At 57.6% G+C, this 21,580-nt stretch overlaps 2 protein-coding genes across 2 annotated transcripts; one reads left to right on the forward strand and one right to left on the reverse strand.

Moving 5' to 3' along the window:
• Window positions 1–528: 528 nt before the first annotated feature.
• Window positions 529–9,623, reverse strand: CALY (calcyon neuron specific vesicular protein). The gene is made up of 6 exons (XM_039252441.1): window positions 9,541–9,623; window positions 3,282–3,436; window positions 2,123–2,236; window positions 1,466–1,579; window positions 940–1,256; window positions 529–679 (listed from the first exon to the last, which is right to left on the reverse strand). Exons 2-5 carry the CDS (start codon window positions 3,414–3,416, stop codon window positions 963–965), a joined length of 657 nt encoding a protein of 218 aa, XP_039108372.1. The 5' UTR covers window positions 3,417–3,436; window positions 9,541–9,623; the 3' UTR covers window positions 529–679; window positions 940–962.
• A 6,381-nt stretch (window positions 9,624–16,004) lies between these two features.
• PRAP1 (proline rich acidic protein 1) lies at window positions 16,005–20,907 on the forward strand. The gene is made up of 4 exons (XM_039252416.1): window positions 16,005–16,166; window positions 19,004–19,070; window positions 19,788–19,840; window positions 20,631–20,907. The coding sequence occupies exons 1-4, from the start codon at window positions 16,159–16,161 to the stop codon at window positions 20,860–20,862; spliced, it is 360 nt and encodes a 119-aa protein (XP_039108347.1). The 5' UTR covers window positions 16,005–16,158; the 3' UTR covers window positions 20,863–20,907.
• Window positions 20,908–21,580: the final 673 nt, after the last annotated feature.

A 21,580-nucleotide genomic window follows, 5' to 3' on the forward strand; every position in this document is an offset into this window, starting at 1 on the left:
GGATGGGCTCACATCCCCTCTTCAGAGGCCCACGGCCCCTTGCAACCACGCATTTGCTCATTTCTTCAGTGACTTGTACCTCTGCGAGGCGGTTGGGGCAGGAGCCACATGTGGGTGCTTGTCCAGAACAGGGGGGGTCAGAGGCTCCTGTGATGGGGCCTGGGGACCAGGCCAAGCAGCAGGAGGTGGAGGGGCCACACTGGATGCGGGGTTAAGCAGCTGTCAGGGATGGAGCCCAGGCCCCCGAGGGTCTCCTGGATAGAGGCGAGCCTGCTCCTCTGCAGCCAGTGGAGCGGTGGACCGTCCATCCTGAGCCTTGTACAGAGGCTCCCCCTCTCCCTGCGTGAACCTCGCGTCCCAGGGCCGTCTCACTGCCCCTTGCCCCCCACGGTGGCTGCTGCTCTCCGCCATGCTTCGAGGGTCCACCTGAGCATAGAGGGGAGCCCGATGCGGGTGCTCCCCCACACGGGGGCTGGGAGGGCAGGAAAAAGCTCAGCGGGACCAAGGATGCTCAGGAGAAACCAGAGACCCAGGTGGATATGAATCTTTACTTAGAGAAAAGCAACAGAGCTGCAAGCTCGGGGGCAGGGGGCGTCAGCGACGGGTCCTGGAAGCAGGGGCACGACCACAAGATAAGATAGGAGAGCGTCGGGCGGTCACAGGTGCCGGCGGGGGGGCGCTGCCAAGACAGAGGAAGCAGGGGCGAGAGCGGGCGCTGCGAGGTTGGCCCGCAAACCCCCTCACCGCCGCCCGCCCGCCGGCATGGGAAGAAGCGCGAGGCCGAACCCCGTCCCTGGCTTCCTCTTCACCTCCACCCCCCGCCCCCCACTCCCGCCCTTCCCCCCACCCCCCCTGCCCTCCACCCCCATCCCCGCCCTCCACTCCACCCCACCCCGCCCCCGCCCTGCCCTCCACCCCCATGCCCCCCAGCACACCTACCCGGGCCGCAGGGGCGGAGGCCGTCACTGGGGGGCCGGGGGCGGGGCGCTGCCTGCCGCCTTAAGCGCCGCCTCTTTCTCTCCCAGCGCGGAGGACTTGCCGGGGGACTCGGTGGCCGCCGCCGCTGCCCCTGCCTGGGTGGGCGCCTTGGGACCCTCCTTGACAGCGCGGTAACCCTCCCCCCAGGCCGAGGGGGTCTCCGTGCCGTGCTTGCGGCTCAGCGGGTAGGCCCCGATGGCCGCCAGGATGCTGCGGTGACGCTCGGGGTCCATCTCGGTGTAGTACATCTCCAGGGTCAGCGGGGTGCAGATCTTGTGCTGCGGGAGGGGCGGATCAGGGCCGGGCCGCAGGGGTCTTTCCTGGGCGTGACCTCAGACGCGGAGGGGAGGCAGCCCGCTCCCTGCTTCCACAGGGACACCCCGTGGGCCCAGTCCCTGCACTCTGCCCAGAGGCAGCCCCGCACAGGGAGGCCGCGACTGCGCCCCTGCACCCACCGCGCACACCCAGCTCACCAGGCCTTACTTACCCGGAGCAGGAAGCCGTCAGGGCAGGTGAACTGGTCATACCAGATGGCCTTGTACATGATCAGGACACAGCCCAGGAGCGCCATGGCAAAGGCTATCATCCGCGCAGTGGGCAGCTGCAGGGGGCGGGGAAGGGAGAGCGACCCTGAGGAGGGTGGTGTGAAACTGCCCTGGGCTCCTGGGCCTCTGCTTGGCCTTTGTCTCAGAAACAATGGAGGAGAGGAGATGGCAGATTTCACTGATGAAAAATAAAAGGCTTTGGAAATGGTTCGCAAAAAGTGATAAAACATTTAGTGACCTTAAGACCTAAAAAACAGAGTGGGAGGAAATACTAGCCGAGTATACAGCAGAAGTGACTTTCCATAGTACTGACAAGACCCAGGGGTCACTAAGAGACGCAGGACCCACGGCAGGAGCAGGTGGGGCCCAGGCTGGCTCGTGGCCGGAGCCCCCCGGAAGGCAGACGCTGTCCTCACCCACTTTGCAGCAGGACAAAGGCCCCTGGACGGTGGTGACCTGTCCATCTCTCTTCCCTAGAGCAGGCGGGTAAGCCAGGGGCCCCAGCCAGCCCGGCCAGCGCGTGGGCACCCACGGCCTGCAGCCGCCGCCTCGCCATCTCCCCTGCCCTGACCCCCGCGGGACTGGGAGTGTTGGGTTACCCTGCGTCCTTCCTCGGGGTGGTTACAGGCCAGCTTCTGGGCCTCCAGATCGGGGAACTTCTTTGGCTGGTCCGAGGGGGACAGCTGGTATTCTGTCTGTGTCTTGATAACCACCTGCGGAGAGAGAGATGGCCCAGGAGGAGCCTGAAGCGGGAGGGTGGGGTGGGGGCGGGCCCAGGGGTCGCCTTCCCAGCAGTGATGTGGGTGCTGACCATCTGCCAGGACTGCCTAGTGGCTGGGCCCCACTGGCTGCCGGCTGAGGCCAATGGAAGGTGGATGCCGAGAGCCTGCTGGGCCATGGCAGCCCTGGGGCCGGTCCCCACCACACGTGGAACCCCTTAGTCTGCTGCCTTCAACTCCGAGGCTGTCAGCTCTCCCTGACAGGCCAGAAGCTTCCCCTTTAGGTGCTCCATGGCTTGGCTCCCACCTCCAGGAAGTCCACCCTGATTTCTCCTCTGGCTCCCAGAGTCTTGAGGCCCCTACCCACATGGGGCACAGGCAAGCACAGTCCTGTGCTCTGTGAATGCTTCCAAGGGGCAAGCACTGGGCCTTTCCACGTGTCTACTGAGAACCAGGTCCAGACCTGTAGCAGACTCGGCTGATGCCCACCCAGATCACTGGGAGGTGCCCCCACCCCCATGGCCCCCAGCCAAAAGCTGACCTTCAGGTGGCCGCCCCCTGCCCTCCTGCTGGGACAACTCCTGATGCCAGTCATGCTCCACAGCATGTGTGGGGTCAGGCAGGGCTATGCTAGAGCTGAGCCCTGCTTCTCACACATTCCTCCTGAAAGCGGGTCTCCATCGGTCACTTGCCCAAGGCCCCTGTTTCAAGCCCTCAGGGAAGGGTGGGAATTTTTTCCTTGCTGAGCCCCGGTGGGCAGCATCATGGGCTGGGAACTGTCTGCAAGATGTTGTGTGAGTCCTCACAGTCACCCCAGTTGACAGATAAGGAAAGGGTGACTCTGGGTGACCAGAGAACTCATCAGGTCGCACAGATCACCCTTGGCCATCTAGGGTTTTGGCCCAGCCCAGCCTACCTCTGCTTGCTTTCCTGCACGCTGGGGGAGGCCACATCTACATACAACTCACCCCACTGCCCTCAATGCACAGGGCAGGCTGAGAAGAGCCCCTCACCCCCTCATGCTGGCACAGGCCCTCACCTGGTCGGGGAACGGTGGCTGGAGCTGGCTGACGTCCAGGGGGCTGATCAGAGGGACGCTGTCCGTGGTAGCCCCATCCTGGTCCCCTGGGTCCTTGCCCGGCTTCCCGGAGAAGCTGCAACCCAGCTTCACCATGGCGATTGGTGGTCCCCGTCCTGTGCAGAGTAGACACAAGGTTACTGGCCACTGACCACCCAGCAGACGTCCACGCTGGCTGCTAAGGAGTGAGAGGGCCCCAGCTGGCCCCAGTGTTCCCCACACCTGGGCCAGGACAGGCCAGTCTCCCAGGACAAACTGGGCGTGTTCATCCGTAGGCTTCTAGTCTCTTGCCCTGGTCTCCCTCTGGGCCCCAGAGCCATGCACGGGATGCAGCCTCTGGCCAGGGACACCCAGACACACGGCAGTGGTAGCGTGGGCCGCTAGCCAGCCTGCTCCAGTGCACATTCCAAGGGCAGCTATGTGCTCAACAGAAAATGACCCCAGGCAGCAGACTGGAGAGTAGGGTGGCCAGACTTTCCAAATAAAAATACAGGACACTGGTTAAATCTGAATTTCAGATAAGCAATGGATTTTTTAAAAAGTCTAACTATGTCCCATGTAATATGCAAAATAGGACATATACTAAAAAGTTACTTGTCTGAAATTCAAGTTTAGCTGGGGATCCTGTGTTCTATCTGACAAACCTCCTGGAGATGCAGGAAGTAAGGAAGAGGTACGGAAAGAGGACCTCAGTGAGAAAATCCAAGCGCTAACCGCACAGAGCACAGCAGTAACGCTAAAATACCCTGGTGAGCGAGACGGGGACCAGCTGAGGGCGGTGGAGCCTCCTGCAGGAGTGCACAGGCCCCCAGCTCTGCGGGGTCAAGATGAGTTCACCTCTAAGCTGACCAATAGAAACAAAGGCAGGCAGGGGCGCCTGAAGAGCTCAGTAAGTCAAGCACCCAGCTTCCGGCTCAAGTCATGATTTCATGGTTCTCATGGCTTCCGAGTTTGAGCCCTGCATCCGGTTCTGTGCTGAGGGCTTAGAGCCTGGAGCCTGCTTCAGATTCTGTGTCTCCCTCTCTCTCTGCCTTTACCCCACTCACACTGTCTCTCCCTCAAAATTAAACATTGAAAGAAAAAAAAAGAAAGAACAAAGGAGGGCAGCAAACGACCTCCAAACTATAAAAGGAGAAAAATGGGCGGTGTCTGGGTTGAGTGTCTGAAAAGCAAGGGCTCAGTCAGCCGAGCATCCAACTTTGGCTCAGGTTATGATCTCATGGTCCATGAGATGGAGTCCCAGGTCCAGCCCTGTGCTGACAGCTCAGAGCCTGTTGAGATTCTCTCTCTCTCTCTCTCTCTCTCTCTCAACCTCTCTCTCTCTCTTTCTGTCTCTGCCCCTCTCCTCTTCATGCACGCTTTCTCTCTCAAAATAAATATTTGTTTAAAAAAGTGATCAGTCTTTTCACCATATGAAAAGAATAAAGAAGAAAAATCATCCAATCAATTTCAATACTTAGAAAAGTATTTGATAAAATTCAACATTTGTTTATTATTTTAATAATCTATTAGCACTTCAAGGGCAGAAGGAAACTTCCTGAATCCGACTGATAAAGGTCGTGGACAAAAATCCCTAAGTTGTCCTCATACACATGAGTGCGAACAGTGAAAGCTTTTCCTGTAAGATAAGGAGGGAGATAAAAAGGCCTGTTGTTATCAGTTCTACAAATCATGGTGCCGGAGGTTCCAGCCAGCTGTAGGGCAGGGAAAACGGCTGAAAGAAGACAGACCTGGACAGATCAGGTTAAACTCCCACCGCTCACAGATGAAACACTTGTACGTGTGTAACACCCACGAGAATTACAGATAAGTGACGAGGACTTACCTGTAGATAAGCAGGGTCAACCCGAGATAGTCTGAAGTCATTAGATGTCTATGTATCAGTGGCAACAAATTAAGGAATAAGTTTTTGAAAGATTCTATTTAAACAGTATTGGAAATATTGAATACTCAGAAACAGTCTTAATGAGAAGTACGTGGAAAATCATGGAAAACCTCAGTCAAACATTACTGACTGACATTAAAGGAGACCTAAATCCTTTCAGTAAGTGGGGAAGGAAATGGTCATGGATTTGGGAAGGTTCTATGTTTAAAAATAACATTTCCCATCAAAAGGTATCTGTAGAATCAATAAACCCAATCCACAGCCCCACAGAATTCCTGTGTGTGTGAACGTGCCAAGCATTGTAATTTTCCATAAAAATTAAAAATCGAAGGGACAAGAACACATGTGACCTCTTGAAAAAGACCAAGGAGGAGGATTCACCTGCCAGGTGCAGCTGGTCACACAGCCGCGTGGTATAGACGGGTGGTGCACCAACACCCGTGTGGCACAGCTCTGCACACGGACCACAGATTGATGACAGAGATGCCACCTTTCTACAAACACGTGTCCACACGGAAAACAAGGCATTGACACCCTACCTCACAGCACACACACAAATCCACACCACATGGATATACCTAAGTCAGAAAAGCGTCTTGAAGACACTACAGGAGAATGTCTTCCTGGTCTGGGGGAGGGAAAGAGTTCTTCAGTATGACAAGTAAGTGCTAACCATCAAAGGGCTACGTTAAAATTAAGAACTTCTGCTTATTAAAACATAGCCTTCAAAGGATGGAAACAGAAAGCAAGACCAAAAGATATTTTCAATATGCAAATGGCAAAGGACTCGTGGGCTCATCAACAAGGTAGATTGAAACCCAAACTTCTGGTGCCTGTGAATGTAACCTTACTAGGAAACAGGCTCTCTGCAGATGTAACCAAGTTAAGATGACGTCATACTGGACTGCAGGGGCCCTAAGCCAATGACTGTTGTCATTGGAAATGTGGACACACATGGGGAGATGCTCATGTCAAGACGGAGAAGGCTGGAGGGATGCGTTCACAGGCCCAGGAACACGATGGAGCATGGCCCTCCCCCCACCTTCATTTCCAACTTCTTGTCTCCAGAGCCTGTGGAAGAACACATGTCTATTGTTTTAAGCCACCTGGTTGTGGTAATTTGTTAGAGCAGCCTGAAAAAGCCAATGCAGGGCAGATACCAAAATATATAAAGAACATCTCAAGTTGGTAAAGCAAAAGGTAAACCCAATAGAAAAATGGACAGAAAAGGATTTCAGTGGCCATGAATACTAAAAAAGCACTCACCCTCATTAACCCACAAAGGAGATAAATTAGAACCAGCTTAAAGGAGACACACTGAAGCCCATCAGAACCCAGGCGAGATGCCACACAGGTGGTGCCCACTCACGTAATCCACTCATGTCCACCACCGAGTGGCCCTCACTCTAGTGCGAACACCCAGCAAAAAGGCGGGTGTGAGTGAACGTGTGCACAGCACCACACGTCACCCAGAGTGAGGCAAGTAAAGGAACGGAGGCGTTCCTACCACGGAGTCCTAAGAGCAACGGAAGCGGCTGGTCACAGCGACAGGCAAGGGCAGCCCTGAGTCCCACAGAACAACGGTGGCCAAAAGAAACCAGGCACAGGGAAGGTTCAATAGGCGAACTCCAACCACAACCTTTAGGGACCAACTGCTGGCGTTTAGAGACACCACTCTGGGGGTCCTGACCAATTACTGCTCCAGTGTCTGGAGAGTCTGAGTGGCTTCGGGGCCGCGGAGATTTCTAGTCTTCACTTGGATGGTGGAGGCTGGGGCATACTTACGTTAAATTATCAGCTGCGTGTTTGTTTTACGTTCTCTTGCGATGGCAGAGGCACGGCCACCCCATGCCCTGCCCCAGGATTTGGACCCCGGGGTTCCACTGAACACACGGGGTGAGTCCCTCGGCCACTGTTCCCTGGCTGTCTCCCCACCCTCTTCCTTGGGAGGACGAAGGGCAGAGCCCCAGGGGCCGTGCTCCCCGCCCCCCCCCGGCCACAGTCGGGGGTGACTTCACCTTCCCCAGATGCACCCCCTGTAGCAGCCCCACCAGCACAAGCGCCCATCAGGCCCACGGGTGGCCAGTCTCACAGCCCAGCCCCCGCTGTGCGTTCTGGGCGTGGGCAAGCAGGGTGGGAACACGGAGGAGGAGCCCCCACCCAGAGGCGGAGAGAGATGCCCAGCACGGAGTGTGCCCAGCGTGCTGGGCAGGGGGCCGGGCCGGGCAGGACCAGGGAGAGGCCTGGCCAGGAAGCCGCACCGTGGGGGCCCGGGAGGCGGCCGCTGGGCATGACAGGCACGCCCCCATCTCGGACTTCCCTGGCGCCCCACGGAGGAAGGTCCTATCAGGTCCCCGAGCGGGGCCTCCTCCTTGGATCCGCGCTCCTGGCCTGGGGGTGCCTGCAGGCCAGCGAAGCGCCCCACTCCCGCCCTGCCGGGGGGCTTTTCCTGAGGGCAGTGGCTCCGCAGGGGAGCAGCCTGGGGAGCTCTGCACCGGCACCAGGCGTGGGGCACCCGGTTCGGCTTCCCCGGGGCCACGCACACCACGGCCGCTCTCGGAGAGGCAGAGACGCGCAGGGGCCGGGCTTTCCGGGGCGAGGAAGGAGCCTGGGCTCAACGGCGCTGGGCAGGGGCCCCGGGGGGAGGGACTGACGGGGGGCGCGGGGGGCGGGACGGCGGCGCCTGGGGCCTTCCGGCCGCGGAGCGCCCCCTCCCTCCCCCGCTCTCCAGTCAGCCTTCCGTTTACAGAGGAGCGCGAGGGGCACAGCGTGCCGCCCCCACAGCCCCGTCCGCCCGCGGTGGGCCGCCCCCGCCGGAGGGGGTCCTGCCCCCCCCCCCCAGGGAGCCTCTGCCCGGAAGGAGCGCCGCCGCTGGGCCCTCCTGCGGCCGAGCCTGAGCTCCGACGCCGACGCGGTGTGACGTCCGTGTTACGCCATCGCGGGTTTCCATGGCAACGGAGGCTGGCGACAGCAGGTCTTCACGAAGCAAAGGAGCCGCTTGGGACCTTCTGGACCCTCCGCTTCCGGTTCCGGGCCCCTTGCACCAGGCATCATGCTGGGGAAGGGGCTGGACTGCCTGTGGGACCCCCTCCCCCAAACATTCGTTTCCCTCGCTGAGTCCTGGGGACCCTCTGGGACGGCTGGCTGGGCTCGTTCCCACGACAGACACAGAACTCCGTGGGACTGGGGGGTCGCCCCTGTCCCTCCCACCGGCCCCCCTCGCTCCACCCTGCGTGTGTCCTCTCCAGCGGGTCACCGCCCCCACCCGCCGCGGGTTCTCGGGAGGGGGTGGCGCACGCTCCTCTCCGACTCGGGAAGGGGCCCGCGAGGGGCGGCGAGCCGTGCGGGGGGACGGACCCCGGGGCGGGGCGACGGGCCCGCTGTCGCGCCCCCGCGCGCCCCGCACCGCCGCCGCAGGCTGCGTCACGCGGAGGGGCGCGCGTCGCGAGCTTGTGTGGGCCGGGCACGAGCGTCCTGCGCGTGTCGGGCGTGCACGTGACTGCGGGGCGCAGGGCGCCGAGAGCTCACCCCGCCCCTGCCCTGGCCGCAGCCCCCACCAAACGCCCTGCAGGCGGGTCGGGGGGTGGCTTTTGGTCTCGCGGTCGGTGGACTGCAGGCCCCAGCGCCGCCCCGAGGGGCCCCAGCTTTGGCTCCCGCACACCAGCCACCTGTGGCTCCGAGTCCGGGGTCTGCGGCAGGTGGTTCTGGAAAATACCCCTGGGCCTGCCTCGCGCCACCGCGCTGCCCCCGCCACAGCCGGCAGGCTCTCGTGCCGCATCGCTTCTCCGTGGTTGGGGTCGTCTGTCGCCTCCTCGCTGCTCTTCCCGCCCCCGCACAGAACTGGCACCCCCTCCCCACCCAGGGGCCGCCCAGCTGCCTCAGACCGCAGGGGAGAGGGGGCTGCGGGCACCACGGTGAGGGAGCTGATGACCAGCAGCACGACCGCCCCCAAGCCGCCCCGCTCTGCCGAGGATGGGGGGGTCCGGGCAGCGCGTCGGGTCTCTGCGAGGCGGGACACCTAGGGTTCTTCTGGAAGGTCCAGGCAGCGGCTCACCCGGCAGAGGCCCCCCATCCTCCGGAGGCCTGGGGACAGCGTCCCCGCTCCGGCCCGCAGAGACCCCAAAGGAAGACCCTGGCTCAGCCTGGCCGCCACGGGGTCAGCGCAGTGGCCCCCTCCCCCGCCAAACACTCCCCCATCCCTGCACACGCACCTTGCACACGCACCTGCACACGCACCCTCACGCGTACCTCACAGACCCGGGCACACTCCCCTGTGCACACTCGGCTCCCTCCCGCCTCCCCCCGCTCCACAGGAGAAATGTGGAAATGGCTCACAGGCGGCTCCAGCCAGCAGCTGCTGCAGGATGCGGTCGCAGGACGGGGATGCGGAGGAAGGATGCGGTTCCAGACGCTTCGCAGCCGGGGCGGGGCGGGGGAGGGGCCGGGCCGAGACCGAGGCTGCGGTTGCCTGGGAGACGGTGGCGGAGGGAGCCGAGCACTTGCGTCTGCTGCCGCCGCTCGCCTCCCACGGCGCCCCCCCAGTGGAAGCTGTGCCTGCCCCCCTCCATAGCCGTACACACTCAGCTCACACACTCACATCACCTCGCTGCAGGGGATCAGGCACCCTGGCCGCCCCTCGGCCTGGCGGTGTCCGGGCTCTGCCCCACGACCTTGGTCAGGTGCTTACACTGGCTCCCGGGCTCCCCTTTGGCCTCTGGGCTCAGGCACGGCTGGTCTGGCCTCCACGTCCCCCAGAGCAGGGCCTCCTCACGTCTCGGTGCCCGAAGCCCCTGGGCTGTCGGCCTTCCTAGGGCACGCGCGTCACGCCCGGGCACTGCTGGGCCGCGGCGCAGAGAAGGTGCCTGGTGGGCTCTGCGCAGCCACTGGGTGCAGCGGCCGACGGGGCCCCCTGGCTCAGCTGGCTGGGGTCAGGCTGCACCTGCCAGGCTCACAGCTGGTGTGAGACAGCGAGGAAAGCAGCGCGGGTCAGTGCTTCGTCCCTTTTCGCTGTTGCATAGTAGTAGCACCCCGTGGTGTGGACGGCCCCCCTGGACTGTTTCCAGCTGTCTGTAGTTGCCGATGTTTCCAGGAACGCTGTGCCGCGTGTCTCTGCGTGGACTCAGGCCTTCACTTCTCTGGGGCAGGTACCTAGGAGTGGAATTGCTGGGTCACATGGTAGTGTACATTTAACTCGACAAAATGCTAAACTTTTTTCAAAGGGGCTGCACCATTTTACATTCTCACGAGCAACGTAGGAGGGCTCCAGTCTCTCCCCCTCTTCGTCAACACTTGTTGTTATCTGTCTTTTTTTATAATAGCCATCTGTATCAGTGAGGGCCACTGTGGCGAAGCGCCAGAGACTGCGTGGCTGCACAACAGATTTAGTTCCTGATATCAAGATGTGGGTGGTTGGTTTCCCCTGAGGCTTTTGTCCTTGGCTTGTGTCTTCAGATGCCGGCCGGCGCTCTATGCGTCCCGTGTCCTCACTCCCTCTTCTTGTAAGGACACCAGCCAGAATGACATTGTGTTTTGTTTGTAATCTCTATACTCAACTCAGGGCTCGAACTCACGACCTCAGTATCAAAAGCCGCATGCTCCACTGACTGAGCCCGCCACACTCCCTCCCCCATATAACGTCATTTTAACTCAATTATCTTTTCAAAGATCCCATATCCAAATACAACCACATTCCGAGGTGCTGAGGGTTAGAATTTCAACATAAGAAATTTTGAGAGGAACAATTCTGCCCCTAACACTGACCTACCTAGGACATGGAGTGACATCCCACTATGTTTTGAAACTGAATCCCTAATAACTAATGATACTGACTAAACATTTCTTTATGGATTTATTAGCCACTTACATAGCTTATGTGGAATATCCGTTCAAATGTTCCAAATGTTTTTCAGTGGGTTGTTTGTCATATTATTGACTTGTAAGAACTCTTTATATATTCTGGATACAAGTCCGTTAGCAAATATATGATTTACAAACAGTGTCTTTCAGTCTATGACTTGTCTTTTCTCTTTCTTGATGGTATTGTTGGACATGCAAAAGTTTGTAATTTTGATGAAATCCACTGTATCGGGGTTTTTTTAGGTACCATACTTTTGTTGCTATACTTAGGAACTATTTACCTAACCCAAGACAATGATAATTTTTTCATTTTTTTCTTCCAGAGGTTTTATAACTGTAGCTTTTTCATTTAAGAATGATGCGGGGCACCTGGGTGGCTCAGTCAGTTGAGCGTTCGATTTTGGCCCAGGTCATGATCTCACGGTTCATGAGTTCGAGCCCCACATCAGGCCCTGTGCTGACAGCTCAGAGCCTGGAGCCTGCTTCAAATTCTGTGTCTCCCCCTCTCTCTGCCCCTGCCCCTCCCCAGCAATCTCTCTTTCTCTGTCAAAATAAAGAATAAAAACATAAAAAAAATTCTAAGAATGATGCATTTTGAGGCATCTGGGTGGCTCACTCAGATAAGTTTCCAACTTCAGCTCAGGTCATAATCTTGCAGTTCATGAGTTTGAGCCCTGAGTAGGGCTCTGTGCTGACAGCTCAGAGCCTGGAGCCTGTTTTGGATTCTGTGTCTCCCTCTCTCTTTGCCCTCCGCTGTTCACACTGTCTCTCTCAAAAACAAACATTTAAAAAAGAAAAAAAAAAGAATAATGCATTTTGAGAGTAGCTGGGTGTCTCAGTCGATTGAGCACCCCACCTCAGCTCAGGTCATGATCTCATGGTTCATAAGTTTGAACCGCGAATTGGGCTCTGTGCTGACAGCTCAGAGCCTGCTTCAGATCCTCTGTCCCCTTCTCTCTCTGCCCACCACCTCCTTATTCTCTCTCTCTCTCTCTCTCTCAAAAATAAATAAAACATTAAAAAAGATGTCTGGGTGGTTCAGTTGTTTAAACGTCTGACTTAGGCTTGGGTCATGCTCTCACAGTCCATGAGTTTGAGCTCTACATCGGGATCTCTGCTATCAGCACACAGCCCGTTTCAGATCCTCTGTTTCCCTCTCTCTCTCTCTCTCTCTCTCTCTCAAAAATAAATATTTAAAAAATAAAAAAAAATAAATGTTTGAAAAAATCATTAAAAATTGATACATTCTGGGGGTTGCCTGGATGGCTCGGTTGGTTGAGCGACTGACATCAGCTCAGGTTATAATCTCCTGGTTCGTGAGTTCGAGCCCTGGGTTGGGCTCTCTGCCATCAGCACAGAGCCTGCTTCAGATCCTCTGTCCCCATCATTCTCTGTCCCTTCCCCATTCATGCTCTATCTCTCTCAAAAGAAAAATTAATAACTGATGCATTGAGTTAACTTGTGTATAATGTAGTTACAGGTCTAAGTGTTTTGGGGATTTTTTTGCATATGGGTATTTGCCGGTCTCAGCATCTTTTGTTGAAAACACTAACCTTTCCGTATCAAATGGTTTTGACATCTTCGTCGAGAATTAGTTGTCCAGATATGTATAGGTTTATTTCTAGACCCTAATCCCATTTCACTGTTCTGTGCCCAACCCCGCATGCCTGTGGCACGTCACTTGTCACTGTGGCATTAGAGCACGTTTTGGATGGAGGTAGTGTATGCCTTCCGGTTTTCTCCATTCATTTAGAAAGTTGTTTTGACTATTCTGAGTTTTTGGCCTTTTCACATACATTTTAAGATCAACTTGCAGATTTGTGCAAATAATTCTGCTAGGAATTTGATAAGAATCACATCAAATCTATAGATCAAATTTGGGAGAATTGCCATCTTAACAAGACTGAATCTTCCAATCCATGAATCTGGAACATTTCTCCATCTATTTAGATCCACAGTTTTCTCAGCACTAGTCTTGTGCTTCTTTTGTTAAATTCATTTCTAAGTGTTTGATTATTTTCAATGCTATCATACATGAACTTCCCCCCTAATTTCATTAAAATTGTCCATTGCTAGTATATAGTAATTTTTTTGGTATTCCTTAGAACTTTCTAAATACAGGGTCACATCATCTGCAAATAAAGAGCTTTATTTCTCTATTACAATTCGAGCATAATTTTCTTCTGGCCGTGTTGTGCTTCTTGGAATCGACAGGTCAGCACTAAAAAGCAGTGGTGAAAGTTTTTTTCTTTAATTTTCTAAAAAATATTTTTATTTATTTCTGGGAGAGAGAGAGAGACAGCGTGAGCAGGGGAGGGTCAGAGAGAGAGGGAGTCACAGACTGAAACAGGCTCCAGGCTCTGAGCTGGCAGTCAGCACAGAGCCCGACGCAGGGTTTGAACCCACGAACCGCGAGATCATGACCTGAGTGAAAGTCGGACGCTTAACCGACTAAGCCACCCAGGCGCCCCAAGCAGTGACGACAGTTTGCCTCGTTCCCGTGCTTACACAGAAAGCCATTCATCTTTCACTGAAATGCGATGTTCACTGTCAGCCAGGCATCTTCCTAGTTGAAGGTTTTTATCATTAATGGATATTGGATTTTGTCAGATTATTTTTCTACATCTATTAAAATGATTATGTGTTCTTTGTTCTATCAGTATAGTGTAATACATCAATTGATTTTTGAATATTAAATCAATTTTGCATTCCTAAAATAAATTCCTCTTTATGTGTTTTAATATTTAAGAATTTTTGGTCAATGTTCATAAGGAATCATAGTCTCTAGTTTTCTTTTCCTTGTAACGTCTTTGTCTGTCTGTGGACTCGGTGACGCGGGCCTGGAGCACTCTTGTCTGCTGCGTGGTGGGCAGGGAGCTGCTGCGGCTCCTCAGACCCACCTCCAGTCTCTAGCGTCTGCAGGGGGAGGTGGGCTGTGGGCTGACTGTGGGTGCTCTGCTGGTGTGTGTGTGGGTCTCTTGCTGCTTTCTTTTTTTAAGTTAAAAAAATTTTTTTAACACGTATTTATTTTTGAGAGACAGAGCATGAGCAGGGGAGGGGCAGAGAGAGAGGGAGACGCAGAATCCGAAGCAGCTCCAGGCTCTGAGCTGTCAGCACACAGCCCGACGCGGGGCTCGAACTCGCAAATGGTGAGATCATGACCTGAGCCGAAGTTGGACACTCAACCAACTGAGCCTCCCAGGTTCCCCCAAAATATATGTTGGTTTTTTTTTTAATAGTTTTTTTTTTAAATTTTTTTTAATGTTTTTATTTATTTCTAGGAGAGAGAGAGAGACAGCGTGAGCAGGGGAGGATCAGAGACAGAGGGAGTCACAGACTGAAACAGGCTCCAGGCTCCGAGCTGGCAGTCAGCACAGAGCCCAATGCGGGGCTCGAACCCACGAACCGCGAGATCATGACCTAAGCGAAAGTCGGACGCTCAACCGACTAAGCCACCCAGGCGCCCCCCAAAATATGTGTTTTAATTGGCTCATCACTGTCACACATATGCCATACTAATGCAAGATGTTGACTGTGGGGGAAACAGGGGTGAGCAGGACAGGGTGTATGGGGAGAGGACTCTACCTTCTTTAAATTTTTTTTTTTAACATTTTATTTATTTTTGAAGGATAAAGAGAACATGAGCAGGGGAGGGGCAGAGAGACAGGGAGACGCAGAATCCGAAGCAGGCTCCAGGCTCTGAGCTGTCAGCACAGAACTGGGCACGGGGCTCAAACCCACGAACCGTGAGATCATGACCTGAGCCAAGGTTGGACACGGAACTGATTGAGTCACCCAGGCGCCCCATGGGACTCTGTACTTTCTGCTAGGTTTTTCTCTAACCTTAAAGTTACTCAAAATATTAAGTCTATTCGGGGGCGCCTGGGTGGCTTAGTCGGTTAAGCGTCCGACTTTCGCTTAGGTCATGATCTCGCGGTTCGTGGGTTCGAGCCCCGCGTCGGGCTCTGTGCTGACTGCCAGCTCAGAGCCTGGAGGCTGTTTCAGAGTCTGTATTTCCCTCTCTCTCTGACCCTCCCCTGCTCACACTGTCTGTCTCTCTCTCCTAGAAATAAATAAAATTAAAAATATATATATTAAAAAATATTAAGTCTATTCGTTTAAAAAAAAAAACACCCAGCTGTCTTAGATTGTACACGGTGACCACCGTGGATCCTGGTACTTCCCCTGAGGATGGTTATTCTTTCAGTGGTTTCCTTGCACTGAGCCTGTGCACTGCTTCCTTCTGGTGTGTGGCACTGGCCTCTGTGCAGTATTTCCCCTCCCTTCTCCTTCCGGGTCCTTCCGTGTCTGTATTGCCCAAGGCCGTGCTCTAGTAAGGCAGTAGAGTCTCTGAGGCAGTTTTTAAGGCTGCTTCCCTGACACCTCCCCTGTGGAGCCGCCGTGCCCACCACCCTGGGGTTGGGGCACTGCATTCCCCCGCGAGGTCGCTGGCACCCTCCGCTCACGCCCACGGCTGGGCCGCTTGTTGGTGCACGCAGTTCTCACTCGCTCCTGTGCGGTGAGTCAGGCTCCAGGGACCTGACGTGGTTGGTTTTAAGGATCGTCACTCTGACTTGTGGGAAGCCCCACCCCTCGTGCGTGGCTTTTCGCCAAGTCAGCTCCTGGAGGAGGCCTGTGTCCAGGGTGGCCGTAGGGCAGGCGGTGTGTGGGGGGCGCGGCTGGGATGGTTTTCCAGCTTCCAGCCAACCAGTCAGCCCAGGTTTGGGTCCAGGGCCCCCGGGTCGCACAGCCCCGGCCGCAACATCAGGACATTTTGTTGGTGGGGTGGCCAGGGAGAGTGGCGGCGAAGACTCCATCGTGGGGGCTGGTGTGGGAGGCGGAGCTGCGTCAGGTGTGTCCCGAGGTGGGTGGTGGGAGGGCCGCGGGGTTGACAGGTAGTGGAGAGGCAGCTGGGCAGGCCCGGTCACGAGCGCAGCCGGGGGCCCTGGCCTCTGACCTCTGTCCAGACACGCCCACGGGGGCGCCATAAAACCCTGGGTGGGGAGGGGCAGGGCCTGCTGTCTGAGTTACTGTCTACTTGGATCTGGAAATACAGGGCCCCGAGAGCACCCTCTACACTGAGCAGGGGACCTCAGCATGAGGAGGTAATGTGCGATACCCCTGAAGCCAGCCGTCCCCACCCGATCCCGGCGCCCTGCTGTGCAGTCACTCTGGCCCGGGAGCCCCAGCTCAGGCTGGTTCCGGGGGAAGGAGGTGGGGGCGGGGCAGAGATGTGCCGGGCGCTCAGTGTCCTCGGGGCCGGTGTGTGGCGCCAGCCCCCAGTGTGTCAGGCTCTCCCTTCAGAGCTACCTGTGAAGGCCGGCCGTCTGCTGTCTGTGTCTGCGCACCGGATTTGACGGCCACCCCAGTGATCCCCACGAGAGAGAGGGCACACCTGTCCCTTGGGATGTCCCCTGACCCAATCACTCCTGGAGGGAGGAGGCACCGGGTCTGGGACTGCCCGGAGGAGAGGGGTGGATACAGAAGGGGAGGCTGGAGGCGGGCAGGGCTGAGGGCAGGGGCCAGATGCTACCCTGAGGGAACGTCTCCCGGCAGATGGGGTGTGTGCTGGACCCTGGGGTCAGGGGCTCTGTTCCTCCTGTGGGGAACCCCTTTCCTCTTCTTCTAAGCCAGAGCCCTCCCATTCTGCGGGGGGCGGGGGGCTCTCCTTGGTGCCCCAGCTTGAACCAGAGGCCATGTCTCCCTTGGAGAGAGGTGGGCCACTGGGTTAGGGTTAGGAGCCTTGGGATCCAGAGCTGTCTTCCTGGGGAGAGGATTATGGGGGGGGGCAAAGCTGGGACGCCCCATGCTCACCTCTGCCATCCCCACCCCCTGGACCCCGCTGCGTCCTGTCCTGTGACATCCTTTCTCCGACCCAGCCAGACAGCGGGCCAGTGCGTGTGGGGTCCAGACACATAGGCACAGGCAGCCGGTTCAGCCCCTGCCCAGCACCAGAGCCGGCCTCTGTCTGGGGGCCCCTGCCCGCTGGCCGCCGCGTTGTGCCTGGGAACCCTCACCCCCAAAGTGCTGAGCCAATTGGAGAAGCAAAGGTCTTTATGGGGCCGGAATCTGGGGCTCTAGGGGCGGGCAGCTTATAGGAAGCCTTGCTCTGATGCCCCTGCTGACCCCCGAGCGCCCTGGCTCTTCCCCGCCCTGCTAGCTGCGGACACAGAAGGAAACCTGCCCAGAGTGCCAGGAAGAGCCCTGTGCCCACAGACTGTCAGAAGAGAAGCAGGCATATAAAACATTTTGAGTTTATTTGAGCAAAATCAGTTAGAATGGGGCGGCGGCGCACCCAGCAGACAGGAAGGCGCTCGAGGAGCTGTATGCGATGAGACTCACAGGCAGAAGGGGGTGGACGGGAGGTTATAGAAGCGAAAGGCGGGTTGGTGGGTACTCCTTCTTTAGGGGACAGCAGGGCCCGATCAGGCAGGTGACCTGCCCCGCAACGCCGGGCGCCTCCCGCCTGACTGTGGACGGACCCAGTTCCGGGGGAGCCTACCCTGTGATCAGGCCTCGGGTTGGTGGTTGGGGCTTGGCGTGAGCGATTCCGGTTTGGGCCTCTTGTCTTGTTTTTAACAACATACACACACACACACACGCTCATAAATGCACACACACACTAGGCACACGTGCACCATACACACACACATCACACACCATGGCTGCACACACACCACACCCCAACCATCCACACATGTATCACACACAACACACACACACACACACACACACACACACACTGCGCCGGTCAGTCCCCCCCCTCCCACCCCCCGTTCTCCTGCCCATCTTGGATGAGGTTTCCAGGACCTTTGCTGTTGGGTTCATTGATCACCTGTCCTGCGTGCGTTTCTTTGCGTCTCCTATCTTTGCCCATTGCTCCTCAGACTCCCTGCTTGGGGCTTGATCCTTGACCTCCTGTCCCCTGTTGGCCATCCTGGCCTCCCTAGGGGTCAGGTTGAATGTGTCAGGTAGAGTGCCCCATCCTGCCTGCCTCCTCCTGGCCTTCCTACCCAGTACTGGCACCGCTGTGCACCCACAGTTCTGAGACAGAGGGAGCCTGAGGGAGGCACGGTGCATAGCTTCAGGGGTGCCATAGGCATTGAGTGCTCTGAGAGCCCCAAGTCCTCGCCCGTCAGCACCTAAGCAGAGGATGTTGTGAGCCCACAACCGCTCACTGCCCAAGAGGCGTGTGTGTATCCATGTGCCGCCACCAGCACAGAGGCTGGGAGCTCAAGGGTCCACCTCTGCTGCTGGTAGTGTGGGGTCTGTCCAGAACGTGGGGCGCAGGGGTCCCCGGTCTGAGGGGGCCTGGGAACAGGTGTGAGCCTGTGGCCGTCCCACCTCTCTGTGCCTGTGTGTCCTTGGTCTGTTGTTGTAGCCACCTGAGCCGAGATCGGTGAACAGAATACAGGAACACAGATTGGCATCACACATACTTCTTTATTCAGCGCTGGGCATGCGTGGGGAGCACCCAAACCAAGCAGCCCCGAATAGCAGCAGGGGAGAGCTTATCAGGCTGGACTAGGTTCCCAGGCTTCTGTGTGACTAGGACCTGTTTCTCTAAGATACAAATATCGCCTCTGTGGCAAGCGGGCGACAGAGGCAGACAGCACAGTTATTGTGCTCACCTCTGTTTACTGCCGAACTTTCCGGAGCAGTTCTTGAGAAACTTATCTTGCAGGGTGAAGCTAGCTTGCTGTGCTCACAGTGTTCTAATCGTCTAGTTCTTTACGTACTGGCCAAAGGTTATAAGCAGGGGAGGGGCTGTAGCACTGTGGGAGGGGAAGAAAATAAAACTACCCGCGGACCTGGCCCCAGGCCTCCCTGGCCAGGACTCGTGTTGCCAGTGACGCCGGGCTGCCCACCTAGCTGTCCTGCCTGGAGGCTGATGGGCAGGAGCAGCGCTGGCCTACCTCTCTCTCCCCTCTGGTCCCCTCAGGCTCCTCCTGGTCACCAGCCTGGTGGCTCTGCTGCTGGGGGAGGCCGGCTCGGCGTCCAAGCCCCAGGTATGTGTGGGCTGCTCTGCTCGCTCGCCCCTACCCCACCAGCAAGGAATGTGAAGAAAGGGCACTAAGCTGGCCTGTGACAGAGAAGGCAGGGCACTAATGTGACTGCAGGTCTCTGTGCAGTGGGTGGCCCTGTGGGCCCTGGTAGCGGGCAGGGGGGTCTGAGGGGAAAAGGCTCAGTGACACCTAAGTGATCCAGGTGGAGGAGGGGCCCTAGATGACACGCACTTGCACCGTGAGAGCACATCGTCCGTCCTTGGGCATCGCTGCCCAGGTGCGCTCTGTGCTAGGTCTCCTCCCCACCCCCTCCCCCACCTCCCTGCCTTGGGTCAAGACCACTCAGACTTGCACACCTGGGAGAGGGCAGGTGAAGGAGAGAGGCCCAACCCTTCCCGGCAAGTGACAGCTAGCTGGTCACTCCACGGGGTCACCTGTTTCATATACACCCCTGTCCTCCACAAGAGGGCGGAGCTCAGAGGAACTGGTCCCTCTTCCTCCTGCCGTCAGCCAGGGATGGGGGTGCAGATGCAACCCCAGGCGTTGCCCTGTCTCTCCAGTAACCACATGGCCTCCACCCAGGCCCCAGAGGGTAGGGGGTAGGGGGGTGGAGTTGGCAGGTGCAGTCCAGGGGGCCTTGGAGCCATCTCTCTCCAGGTGTCCTGACCTTAGACCCTCGTGGGTTGCATGAAACCCACACCTGTGACCCTTTCCTTCCAGGTCCTCATGGAGACCGAAGGCAAAGTTGGAGCCGCTGAGCAGGACACTGAGGAGTGAGTGTCCCCTGCTGCTGCCCCTTTCAGCACCCGGCCCCGAGCTAAGGGCGTTGCTGGATGGAGGGGAAACCCTGCCCAGAAGCTTTCAGGAGGCGGCAATGCTCCAGCCTCCAGCTGGGGACCCCATGACATCTGTCAGCAGCCAAGCAGAGCACAGGGTCCGAGGGTTCTAGGCTGATCCCCTAGGGTGGCTATCCCCTCACCGCCCGGGGCTGTGGCCTCAGCAGAGCCACTTCTAAGCCATGACCCCATCCCTGCATCCACATGAGGCAACCTCAGCTGGTTCCTCCCCCAGGGCCACGCCCGGCCGGGCCAGAGGACACAGTGTGACTCCCCGGCCTGCACAGGCCTGACGTGTGGAACAGGTGGGCTCGTGCCCAAGCTCTCTGGGTCTCCGTGGCCCAGGGCTGTGGCCAGGGCAGCATCTGTGTTGGGCCAGGATGTTTTCTCAGGAACACCCTTGGGGACACCTCCCCAACCTTCTTGGGCCCCCTGCAGCACAGGGATGTGGTGGGAACGCCTAGCTTTCGGGTCTGGGTGCCATGGGGGCTACCTGGTCAGGGCTCTTGGGCAAGGAGGGGGAGAGGGATGGCAGTGCTTGTCCTGGGGCCCCAGGCCCAGCGGTGGGTGATGGAACAGAGCCACCAGGGACCCTGGTGGGGAGCAGTTTCCCACTAGGTCTCACCCCCAGAGACCCCCAGCTGCTCAGGTGGTGGGTGTCCTCACTGGGGGGAGGGGCTGGCTGCCTCCTGTGGCGTCTGTGGACCTGACCCAGCTGTGCTCCTAGGGTCTGGGGCGCCCAAGTTCCCAGTTCTCTGAGAAGGGACAACCAGCTCATGGGGCTGCCCAGCTGCGACCCGGAGCCTGACCGAGACAGCCTGTACCACCCGCTGCCCGAGGAGGCCCAGGACGAGGCAGGGCTCCGGTCTTGGGCACTGCCACCTCACCAGGGGCTTCAGGGGCCAGAAGAGGATCGAGACCACATCTACCACCCCAGGGAGGACTCCTGGGCACCCTGACCCCTCCTCAACTGGAAAAATAAAACCTTGCAGATGTGCATCCCACACGTCTTCAAGAACTGGTCCTCGCCTGCTCTGTCTGGGAGAAGGGGGGCCTGTGTCCTTCTGGGGCCACAGGCTTGTCCCCACACATCAAGAGGCCCCTGAGGCTCCCCAACCCAGCACCCCTGCTCCTGGAACGATGTGCTCCCCTCAGGCCTCCTCCTTGTATGCTGGAATGGGGCCAGAGGCATGGCAGAGGTCAGTGGTTGAGACCAGTCAGCCCCCCACAGGTGGGCCCTGGAGAGCACTTGGGATGACCGGTGAGAGGGCAGGGCTCGGGCCCAGACCCCAGTGCTCCTCTGCATGCCTGCCCAACGCTGTATGGTGCCCAGTCCCCCAGCACAGCCTGACATGGCAGCCACAGGGACAGGATCACTAGTTATTTCACACGTCAAACATGTGCCATTTGTGTGTGCGGTTTGTGCGGCATGGTGGCCCTGTGGCAGGAGGGGAGCACTTAGTGCCCTCTGCCCCCAGCCTGAGCTGCCCTAGTGGTTGAGACAGAAGCGCCAGGCAGAGGCCACCGAGCTCTGCCCCGGGGACGGAGAGCTTGTCCAAGGCGACCTCACAGGCCCCAGAGCTCCCTGTGTCTTTCCATGGGTCCCAAGCGCCTCTAAAGACCTGAATGGTGGCCATCATCCTGCCGCTCTGCCTGACGGCTCACTGCCTGGCATTG

Source organism: Hyaena hyaena, unplaced genomic scaffold (genome assembly GCF_003009895.1).
Source record: "Hyaena hyaena isolate Hyena2069 unplaced genomic scaffold, ASM300989v1 scaffold_409, whole genome shotgun sequence".
Taxonomy (NCBI): domain Eukaryota; kingdom Metazoa; phylum Chordata; class Mammalia; order Carnivora; family Hyaenidae; genus Hyaena; species Hyaena hyaena.